We start from the raw sequence: 11,606 nt of genomic DNA, 5'->3' as shown, positions 1-11,606 counted from the left end.
TTGAAGCTGGACTGTGGCAGATCTTCCAAACTATCTCTCGAGGAGGAAGGGGAAGTGTGTGGGCACTGATTAGATTCTGAGCTTGCCTCTTTCTCACAAAAAAGACCTTTTTAAAGGCTGATGACTTAAGAGGTACTATTTATATGGGTTCCAAGAAACCCTAGCTCATTGGGCTCTAGGTTCCTTGGGCTCTTCTCATACTAATAACCCATTTGGGCTTTAGTAAAAGAGCAAACTCAACATTTTAAACACTAAAATAATGCATAAGACATTTTTGAACCAAAAATTACAATACAAAGTTTTAAAAATTTTATTTTTATGAAATACTCTGAACTATTAACTTAGTAACACTTATTATATAAAATAATAATAATTTAATTTTAATATAGGGCCAATGTAAAACTATTTAACATTTTCATCCAATCATATACTATCAAATCATTAAAAAAATTTGACTACATAATTATTACTTAAGAAGTTTAACTTTATTAATAATGTGCTAACATATTATTAAATGATAGTTTAGAAAATGATGCATTAATGATAATGTAATAAATTTAAGCTTAATGAAAATGTGTAGAATTAATTGTTTTGAATAAATTTTTATTGAATCGGGATCATCTCAATCATGATTCAGTCGATATCTTTCATTTTCATTTATATATATATATATATATATATATATATATATATATATATATATATATATATATATATATATATATTAGAGGGTTCTTTTGACTCCAGAGTAAGACTTAAAAGTCTTACTTCCCATCTCAAGCCGTTGATAGACGAAAATCAGTGGTTGTCATTTATAGTGTAATTAATAATTAATATAACTTCCTAAACTTTAGCCGTTGGATGTACGGAAATCAACGACTAGAATAGAGAGTAAGATTTATAAATCTTATCTGGAGTCAAATGATCTCTCTCCATATATATATATATATGGGACAGGATCCGTTTACAAACTTTTTTTGCAATTACACTAAGTAGGACCGATCGTACACTGTGTGATTAATGTAGGACCAGTCCTACTTAGTGTAGTTTGTAAACAAAAAAGTTTCTAAATAAAAAGTTTGTAAATATAACCTGCCCCTATATATATATATATATATATATATATATATATAGGGGAGAGATCATTTGACTCCATAGTAAAACTTATAAATCTTACTCTTCATCCTAGCCGTTGATTTCCGTCCATCCAACGGTTATAGTTTAAGAAATTAAATTAATTAATTAATTATTAATTACACCATAAATGACAACCGTTGATTTTCGTTCATCAACGGCTGAGATGGGGAGTAAGACTTAAAAGTCTTACTCTGGAGTCAAAAGAACCCTCCCCATGTATATATATATATATATATATATATATATATATATATATATATATATGAATGATGATATGGTATTTGCTCGATGATGCACTTTCACAAGTTTAGAAACAAAGTCCTACCTATTATATATTTCTTTCGATAAAAATGACTTCAAATAAATACATAAAACTAGCTGAAACACATACATGTTGATATACAACTCACAAGGTCAGCCTAAAACCTAACTATTGAGACCGGTGCCTTGAATTTAGTTGTTTTACGTTTACACCCATCCCATGCAGTTGCGTGGATCCTCCATTGGGCTGGTCCTACACGAAAGTGAATTTTAAGGAATCAGAAGCATGGAGAAAAAAAATATAAACTATATAAATCCAGAGTGTGACTCTACTACCACATTTCGGGATGTATCTAGAACATTAAAACAACTTGGGATTGCTTGTCTGAAATGCAATTGTGCCTACAAGCATGGGAAAAATTATCATCATAGTAATGTCTTGCAACCATCACAATGAAATACAACACGGATTATAATTTAAAATCCATCAAGTTTAGGATTCAATCAAGGCGTCTTTGAGATTAATCAGCCAAGAAAGAGTGAAATATCCTTGTACTTTCCTCCTTCTATGAAGAGACATACTAAAGGAGTGCCATAAGCATAAATGAAACCAAGAATCATTACCAGGTAATGTTACACATTTCAGAATCCTTCAACTATAGGAATTGAAAAGGTACTAAATTTTTTGAGATTAAAACGTTTGAATTTTTTTTTTTTTTTCCTCTCTTCTTTTATTTTCATTTTTGATAGAGTACAGAGGAGTCAGTTACAGGTAATCCACCTAGTCTGATAAAGCTAGGTTCTTGTCCACAGATCTTATCATTTACAAATTCCTCATTCCCCAATGATCATTAATGCCAAATTACAACCTATTAGCAATAGTTAAACATACTAGAATCCCATACCATCCCATGCATCCTTTGCGGGGCCATGTAATGGGCATCATGGGTGGAAGCAATTGAGTTCAAGTGTCCCTGCATCAAGACTCAACTCAAAATCAGATGTTAATCTAAATCTAAAACCCCTAAGTAAACAAAATAGAAAACACCAAAGACAAGCCAAAATACATTACCAGGCCTTGGGGGCCATGCTGGTTGCTATAATAATCATTACGAACAGCAGCTATCAAGTTCAATTGGCCCTTCAACAGAATTAAGGAGAGATAATTAATCTTTGAACAAGTAGAATACAGCTGGATATCTACTGTTAAATTGAATTTCATAATTCAAAATTGTAAGGACCTCTTACCAGTCCTGAATCAATTTGTGGATTAGCATAATAGCCATCCAGGTTCTGAGTTCTAGTGCTCAGCTGATCCTGTAACAGAGTTCGCAAAAAGGGCCCGAATTTCAGATTCATAAGACTCGAGACTTAAAAAATAGCAAAATCCACACACTATTTTATGCCACATACGGCATGCAGTAGCAATGGAAAAAGATGCCATACCATCTCTTGAATGCTGTGCTGTGATTCATATGAACAATCAAAGCCAGCTGCTCGTGTATTGGGGTCCTATAACAAATACAGACCATAAGATATTCATTCTTCTGTGATATAATATCACAATCAGTATATTCCTGACGAACCTAATAAGAACTTCAAACAAAAGCACCAACCATTTGCTGCCAGCTGGAATTGATTCCTATTGCAATGATCTCTGGTTCTGGGCATACCTACTAAGCATTTCTATATAAGAGAGGTACACAAAAGGATTTCTGAAGTTATGGAAACAAAGTCTGTAATATGAGCTTAATGACTGACATGGCAAAACTAACCTGTCTTTTCTTGAAAGTACTACTCTTTTTGCTTTTATGACCAGCATTGTTACCCGGAATCACTTCTTGAGAACCAAAAATTGGCGAGTTGGGTTCTATGACATTTTGAATTGAATCATTCAGGCTCTCACACTTTCTCAAAGCTTCTTCCAGTGCATTTACAGCAAAAATGTAACTCTCATGTGATAAAGACCCTTCATCACCTAGTTCAAAGGCTCGTGTACATAAATTATTATAGCGTTTAACCCTAGAGTGAACCACACTTGAAAGCTCTCTTGCTGTTTGTCTATTCTTGGCATCTTTTGTCCAACGTTTTAATATATACTGAGACGGGATGTTATGTATACCAGAAATTTGTAGCACAATCATTACATGCCTACAAAGAAAGCCATTGAATTCAAATGAATAGCAGGAACACGATGCATCAAACATTGATTCATTCCACACGACAATGAACTCTTGATTGTCTTCAAAATCTTGAACCCTAAACATTTTTGTTGGTCCATCTTCACTTTCTTTTCTTGGATGACAGGCAACAACTCCCAACACCTCAATCTGGAACTTCTTAAATATTGCATGTGTGTATAATTTTACCATTTGTTTCCCAAAAGGTGATGGGGATTTTAACGTAGGTTGTTTATGCAACGTTTCAAAATCTGCTTTTGCTTCCTCTTCACATTTATCTCTTAACATCACTTTGTATTGCTCTAAAAACTCTTTCAATGTAGTTTTCCTCTGTACATATTTGTCCAACAAACAGTTTATACTTTCTGATCGTTGCATAGTAGACATCCCTGCTAAAAATATGTCCCTCATATATGCCGGTATCCATCGTTCACGGTCCTCATAAATTGAGCATAACCAATTGTCATCACCTAAATTGAATCTCTCAACCATTTTCCACCATCTCTTCTCAAACTGTTCACTTGTCCCAGACCTGAGAACACACTTGTTAAATTTGATCATAAAGTTTGCATGTTGCAGTGATACATGCCCAAGCTTCTCCGGAATCTTACTCAGCACATGCCACAAACAATAACAATGACAAGAATCAGGAAGCACTTGAGCAACAGCTTCTTTCAGAGCATTGTCTTGGTCAGTAAGCATCACTTTTGGAGCAAGTCCACCCATTGCCCTGAACCACGCCTGCATCAGCCACATATACGTTGAGCTAGACTCATCAGACACCAAGGCTAACCCAAGCAACATGAACTGAAAGTGGTGGTTCACACCAATAAAAGCAATAAAGGGCAGCCTATATTCATTTTTCACATGCATGGTGTCGAAAAGAACCACATCACTGAAGTGCCTATAATCAAGCCTACCTTTAGCATCAACCCAGAAAACACTTCTCAATTGCTGCTCCTCATTAAAATCTATTGCGTAAAAGAAGTTAGGATTCTCATCTTGCATACACACAAAATAGTCAAGCAAAGCTTGAAGATCACCTTCATCAAAACCCAAATGCCTTCCATTGCTGCCTCTATCTTTTATATTCTCAACTTTCTTCCACCCACCAGATCTCCTAGACATTGTAGCAAACATCTTTCTGGTTCTTTCCCTAATAGCATGTATTGCATCAGAATTATTATTATTATTATTATTTCCTAGATAACACTCATGGTCAGGGAAAATTTCATGGTTATGATCCTTTATGAAACTAGAGACAATCCATTTACCATCTTGCCTTCTCTTGACATGCATGCAGGCCTTGCAATCTGTTTTGGCCCAAGACAAATTCACTCTACCCCTTTTCCTTTTCACAGGGAAGCTTGACATGTCTGCATTTGTTGAAATAGTTTCGGCTGCACTGGATTCTCGCTTGCTTCCATATCTGGTACATGCAAATTTGGCATCAATGAAATTTCCAGAAATTCTAGATCGACGACTGGCCTTAATTATTGCAGAAAATCCAACAGATTTGGCATATTCTTTGTAGTAAGAGAATGCTTCCTCCTTTGAATTAAACTCAGGCAAAGTAACACCATTCTCATTCTCAACATTTGCTTCATTACCGTGTTCGAGAGAAAGCTGCTCCAGGTCTATCCCCATCCACGAACATGTGAAAATTCAAAATTATAGTGCAGAATCGGAAACTACAATGTAAAATTAGAGGGATTTGAAACAATAAGCGAAGCTGAAAGAAAGTAACGAACAATCTTAAATTAAAAAAAGAAAAAGAAAAAGAAAAGTAACGAACAGAGAAAGAGAATGGGAACTTAGTAGGAACCTCCAAAACAGAGAGATCTTTGATTTGATAGAAAAGGTAAAGAGGTGTTTTCTTTTGTGTCACAAGATGCTCAATTTCACTCTGACTTTGAGTCTCTTTCTCGTTCCTTCAACTTCAACTTCAACACCACTTTCTCGTAGAATTCAGTACAAGCTGTACAACTGTACACCAACAACAGCAGCATCCACTTATTTTTTTTTTTTTTTTTTAATACAAATATTTTGCTGAAGTTATAAAAGATTTATTATTAATATTGTGAAATTAGTATTTGTTCTTTTAAATAATAAAAAATTGCATCATCTTAATCAAAATTATTGTATTTTACAGCAAATAAATAGAAATTATAGAAAAATGGACTGAGTGGTGGGAGAGGACATCGGTTCGAATCCTACCAACACCATCTAGGGAGGGACATAAAGGCCGTAATTCTTGGACTCGCACCCGAACTCTGAATTAGTTTCATAGACGGCTCAAAGAGTCGAATCCGTAGGAATACTAGGGAGTTCTGATTCGCCTCAAAGAGATAATTAAGATCAGTTTCCAAAAAAAGTAAGTGGGAGATTTTTTTTAAAATTTAAATATTAAATAAAAAGAAATTTAAATAAAATACTGTTCTTTAAAAGAATAAATATTTTTCTCTAATATTATTATTATTTTATTTGTCAGGATATTTTCGTACTTTTTAAAATGTGAAGTGTAAAGTAATATAATTGAGTATTTTTTTTTTTTTTTTTTAAGTGAAGCATCTAACTTGGTGTTAATACTTTTTTGTTTTAAAGAAACAAAATGTTTTTTTTAACTAATCCTAATTACCTCTTTGAGGCGAATCAGAACCCCCGGTATCTCTACAGGTTCGATTCTTTGAGTCGCCTGAGACTAATCCAGAGTTCGGGTGCGAGTCCAAGGATTACGGTATTTATGCCCCTCCCCAGATGATGTTGGTGGGATTCGAACCGAGGTCCTCTCCCACCACTCAATCCCCATGCTACCAAATGAGCCACACACTGGGTAAGAAACAAAATGTTAGTAATTTTTTTTTTTGGTATCCTCAAAATGTTAGTAATTAATTATGTAAAAAACCAGTTAAATGTTTACATTAACAGTTTATTTATAGGCTCAAAAGCTGAATAGACGATATTATTATAAATTAGAAAAAAATATTATAAAATATGGTAAAATCTGCAAATAAAAATCTTAAAATCGTAAAATTCCAATTCAAATTTTAAAATTAATTGCCTCAATCTACTTTAATAAATAGTTAAAGCTTAGAAGCATCCATTCATGGGAAAACTAAACTTTTTAATGTTACCCTGCATATTGCTTTTTTTATATATGTAATCGCGAAGAATCTTGCAATTCAAGTTTAGTTTTTTTCTCCTTGACCCTTATACTAGTCATTAATGATGGTGCAAGAAAAATTTGTAAGAGGGATTGAAGGAAGTAAAATTCATATTAATTTAGACAGAATAACACACTAATGAGTCAATTCAATAGATAGCCAGATTTGAAAAAAAAATTCAAATTTTGTTTACATATAAATAATAATAAGTTAGAAGATTGACTTGAGCGGAATGAACTTATACTATATTATTTTTCTCTTAAGTCTGAATCAGATCTAAAACAAAGTTGTGTCATTTAAAATTATAAATATTTTTTCTATAAAAGTTACATAAAATTGAGGAGTCGATGACCCACCCTAACCCTCTCCTTACTCCGCGATTGTTAGTCATCCTAAACTATATACCACATGTTATAGTGCTAATTGATGGGTCTAATCTACCGTCTAATGTCATCCTCAACTAAATACATGTGTGGCTGTTTAGCACCGTTTCTCTCCACACTTTGGCAGGTTAATGGTAATGTGTATTTGTAAGTACTAGTCAGTGTATTAGTATGGTTAAAAATGCATGCAATAGGAAGGTGCCTATGTATTTATAGGTTTATCAAATTGCTATTGTGAAGTGTGAGCCATACCGTAGCGCATTGGACAAAATTTATTGGGAAAGCTTTGCCTTAATACATACAATGGACATGCTTTATGAGTTGGCTACTGGCCTAATGAGTGGTCCAGAACACCACCCTTGCTACACTAAAGTTAAGTATATCCGCAAAGTTTAGTATTTCCTGTTAGTTACTCAAAATTGTTAGAGTTTTCACTTAAGCAAAGCCATCTGAATGGAGGACCAATAAGATTTACAGCAAAAATTTACTTTTTGTGATCCTCCCATACTTTAACACTTTCTATTTAATCAATAATTTCTCCATCACCAACTAGAGACCTCAGCATAAAAAGTAACTGATCATACTATACAAAGTTTTTTAATTAAAACCAAATAATGGTAGCTCAGTTGGCGCATAGGAGCTACTGAGCAGGTGAGGGTGTGTGTTCGATCCTCCCAGTACTATCTTTGGGAGGGATTTAAAACCTTAATCCTAGACCGGTCCCGAACAGGATTGCCTCCCGTGGAAAATACCTATAGTTTATCCACACAAAAAAAAAAAATTAAACAAATGTTTAGCATCTTTTCTCTTTAATACATTGTTGGAAAGCAAAAATGCGTTACCTTTGTACACTGTATGTTCAGAATGCTAAGTACATGAATAAGTCTAACTTTGTCGTAGTTTTAACAACTAATCGTGCATTAGGCCTTTCTTGGCATCTCTATGCTGTTGAATGACCAAAACTGAGCCATGAATATCAAAGTCCGAAGAAGCCAAGACATCACCAACTGTTCCAAGTTCTGGACACTCTTCCCAGTCACTCATACCAATTGTTAATGAACTCTGTCCTCTACCCCCCTTGCCTACTATAAACAAAGAGTACATGTCCCCTATCTCTTTCAAAGATTCCACTGTTTCTGCTCCATCCTTCACAAACTTTTCAACATATCCAATTTGGCCAGAAGTCACATACCTATTATAGAAATCAACCATAAAGGTATTGTCAATCTCATTAATGGTCTCTTCCCCAGACAAGGACATTAAAATTTCTTTATCCTCAGATTGTCCACTTTCAATTTGTTCATTCTGTGATGAAGAAGCAGTCAGCAAAAATCTGATGATTGTTAAGTTAATGCGAGGACTTTTGGAAATGCGTAGGCTCCAAGCAATAGCCTCACGATCATCTGGACCCCCAAAGAAGAGTGTTGCAACATTTTGTATGGCTTCAGATGCCACTAGTTGTGAGAAACCAGGGACCCTAGCAAGTCCTCTTTCTACAATGACACCAACAGAACAAGGGGCATGTCTAAGAACCTTCTGGTTAGTAATCCTTACACCTTCCTTCCCACTTTCCAATTTTCCATCAATTCTCTGATGCTTGTGGAAGGGAAGTAGAATAATGGATACTTGAAGATCTTCTGCTTCATTGCAAACATCTTCATACAAACTTGTGAAAGCAGACACTGCCCTTCTTTGGTGGACCAAAATCTTTGTCTCTGCAGTGAAGGCATCTAGAGCATTATTAATGTCCACCACATCATTGCCACCATAGTCATCATCGTCACTAAGGTCAGCATTCTCTTTTTCATGGTATAACAAGGTAGACTTAATCTTCTTTACAAGCTCTATCAGGTGTACTAAATAAGTGGTAGATGGTGATGCTCTAGAGCCATGTATTGCTAGCACTGCGGCAAGTATGGAAGATACTTGACGAGGATCATATACACAAGCCATGATTCTAAGCTCATCCTCCATTTTCTGCGGTTCAATTGCAGTATGGTTGTTTGCAAACATTTTCTCTTCTCCCCTTGCTAGAAAAGCCGCAATTATTCCTGATATTACTGTGTTCAATACTATTGATACTAACAATACATTGTAAGCATCTGAATCAAAAGTCTGTAAATCAACACAAGACAAAAAAAATAAAAATAAAAATTAGTATACGGATTTGAGATTCTAATTCTGATTAATTCAACCAAGTCAATAAATTAGTACACTCACAATTACTTGCTTTGCTGCTGCTCCAATAAATAGCAAATCAGCATAACCTCTAGTGTTCAATATAAAGCCAAGAAAAATTCCTTCACTTGTAGGAATTTGAAGGTAACGACAAACTATAAGAGTACCTCCAAGCTTGCTCCCAATGCCCAACAATATCAATATGGCTGTATTCGCAGTCCTATCCAAGCTCCCAAAGACATTTATTAGGTCACATTGTAAACCCAAGTACCCAAAGTATACTGGAAGAACAAAGTTGTAAATAGAATAACCAAGTTTATGCAGCAATGTTCTGGCTGTTTTGCCTTCCCTAGGAAACAGCAAGCCAATGACATAACAATGAAAAATACTGTTGTAACCCCAAATTTCTATAATCATTGAGCTAGTTATGAGCAGAAACAGGATGACTAACAACTCAGGAGCCTTGAGGTACTTCTGGTTTCTATGCCTTGAATTTAACCAAACAGCTAAGTACCTGTTTATAAGAACCATCAGGGAAGTATTTAGAAGGCAACCAATACTGGTTGAAATGTGATTTTCTCTTTTCCAATTAACCATCACATTAAAGAACAACAAGCATCCCATTTCTGTGATGCATGCAGAAGACACCGCGATTCGCCCAACATCTGATGCAGCAAACCTCAATTCTGCTGCCAAACGAATCACCATAGGGGAGCTTGTGTATGATAACACTAGCATAATGACCATACAAAAATAATACATGGGGGCAGTGGAATATAACTCTTGATACAAATAAAAGGAGACAGATATGCCAAAAACGCATCCCATTATAGCACCACCACATGCTACCAAGCCTACCACACGTAGATTTCGCAGTGTGTAGTGAATATTCATCTCTAACCCAAATAAGAACATGAAATGTATCCGACAGAAGAAGCTCACAATTTCATAGTAATTTATGGAACTTGCAGGAAAGAATGTAACTTGTATATACTCAATATGAGACATTGGACCCAGTACCAACCCAGCCTGTTCAACATTGCACCAAGAATTAACAATGAAACTTCAATTCAATACAAGTAATTTATACCCCAAAAAAAAAAATATTAACAAAAATAAGGTGATTGATTATATATGATTAATTACCAGAAGTTGTGAAATGGGTCCAGGTTGACCCACAGTCCTAAGAACAACGTTGAAGAAGTGTGATACAACAAGAATGCAGGACACTTGCAAGCCCATTGAACATAGAGGGTTAACCAGCTGATCAAGCTGATCTTTGTCACATAACATGGTGTTAGTGGCATCCATTGTGCTTCCTGAATTTGTCAAAACTCGAATTTTTTGATTAATCAAATGTTAGAAGAAGCAATTGATTTGAGTTTCTAAAGGTCTAACAATTGTTTTGCTTCTAGGGATGATGAAGTCCTCGTTTCAGATCCTATATTATTGGTGGAAGACTCGTAACAAGAACATAAGGCCCTTTTAATCTTACTTTAGCTAATGGTAACAATTAATTATTACCTTTTACATTATTCAAAATAGGTCATTTACATTATATGAATAAATTATTTATAACCGCAACCAATAATATAACTTGTAATACATACACACAACAAAATAAATGAAAAAATATTCGTAATTTTAGCTTGATCCTAGAAGCATTCCTCAACTAACTTCAAATTTAAGAAAATTAAGATGTTCAGAAAATTAAAACCATGCGCATTCTTTCAAGTATATATATATATATATATATATATATATATATATATATATATATATATATATATATATATATATATATATATATATATATATATATATATATCATAATTATCTCTTTGAGACGAGTAGACTTCCACCGAATATCTTCACAAGCTTCAATTCTTTAAATCAACTAAGATATTAATACCAAGTGCGGGGTGAATCCGAAATTAAGATTTTATATTCTTTTCAAATGTGATATTGATAGTTCTTTCAAGTAGTTTCATTTTTAATACGCTATGTCCAAATAAAGTTTTTAATACATATTGAAACAAATTACATCGTTTTCTTTCAAACCTCATCCACAAGTTCTTTACGCTAACTAACTTCACCCGGTGATTTCTAACCCGAGTTTTGGAGTTCCTACACCTAGTTAAGGTTATCTTAGAAAACTTTTGTTTGGATTATGACTTGTAAAATTAATTTCGGATAACCGTAATTTTATAAAATTAATTTCAGTTAAAAGTGAGTTAACAGAAAAGTTGCTTGTGTTTTCAAAATTTTATATCAAAAATAATTTTATCATAATGACTGTTGTT

At 34.2% G+C, this 11,606-nt stretch overlaps 2 protein-coding genes across 2 annotated transcripts; both read right to left on the bottom strand.

The window, feature by feature from the left end:
* Positions 1–1,567: 1,567 nt before the first annotated feature.
* LOC133302769 (protein FAR-RED IMPAIRED RESPONSE 1-like) lies at positions 1,568–4,952 on the bottom strand. The gene is made up of 8 exons (XM_061502589.1): positions 3,174–4,952; positions 3,015–3,071; positions 2,845–2,910; positions 2,647–2,715; positions 2,471–2,539; positions 2,304–2,372; positions 1,735–1,800; positions 1,568–1,651 (listed from the first exon to the last, which is right to left on the bottom strand). The coding sequence occupies exons 1-8, from the start codon at positions 4,950–4,952 to the stop codon at positions 1,568–1,570; spliced, it is 2,259 nt and encodes a 752-aa protein (XP_061358573.1).
* A 3,082-nt stretch (positions 4,953–8,034) lies between these two features.
* Positions 8,035–10,614, bottom strand: LOC133302765 (cation/H(+) antiporter 2-like). The gene is made up of 3 exons (XM_061502585.1): positions 10,450–10,614; positions 9,342–10,332; positions 8,035–9,227 (listed from the first exon to the last, which is right to left on the bottom strand). The coding sequence occupies exons 1-3, from the start codon at positions 10,612–10,614 to the stop codon at positions 8,035–8,037; spliced, it is 2,349 nt and encodes a 782-aa protein (XP_061358569.1).
* Positions 10,615–11,606: the final 992 nt, after the last annotated feature.

This window comes from Gastrolobium bilobum, unplaced genomic scaffold (genome assembly GCF_033153095.1).
Source record: "Gastrolobium bilobum isolate Gb01-03AN ecotype WA unplaced genomic scaffold, APGP_CSIRO_Gbil_v1 utg20460, whole genome shotgun sequence".
NCBI classification, from domain to species: domain Eukaryota; kingdom Viridiplantae; phylum Streptophyta; class Magnoliopsida; order Fabales; family Fabaceae; genus Gastrolobium; species Gastrolobium bilobum.
Note: the sequence above shows the minus strand (reverse complement) of the source record. Positions and strands in the feature narration are given on the sequence as shown.

Coding starts and splice junctions, on each gene's coding strand:
- LOC133302769 (XM_061502589.1), bottom strand. CDS start 4,952: ATGTCAAGCTTCCCTGTGAAAAGGAAAAGGGGTAGAGTGAATTTGTCT. Junction 3,072..3,173: donor GTACTTTCAAGAAAAGACAG/GTTAGTTTTGCC, acceptor AATGCTTAGTAG/GTATGCCCAGAACCAGAGAT. Junction 2,540..2,646: donor CACAAATTGATTCAGGACTG/GTAAGAGGTCCT, acceptor ATTCTGTTGAAG/GGCCAATTGAACTTGATAGC.
- LOC133302765 (XM_061502585.1), bottom strand. CDS start 10,614: ATGGATGCCACTAACACCATGTTATGTGACAAAGATCAGCTTGATCAG. Junction 10,333..10,449: donor GACCCATTTCACAACTTCTG/GTAATTAATCAT, acceptor AATGTTGAACAG/GCTGGGTTGGTACTGGGTCC. Junction 9,228..9,341: donor AGCAAAGCAAGTAATTGTGA/GTGTACTAATTT, acceptor CTTTTGATTCAG/ATGCTTACAATGTATTGTTA.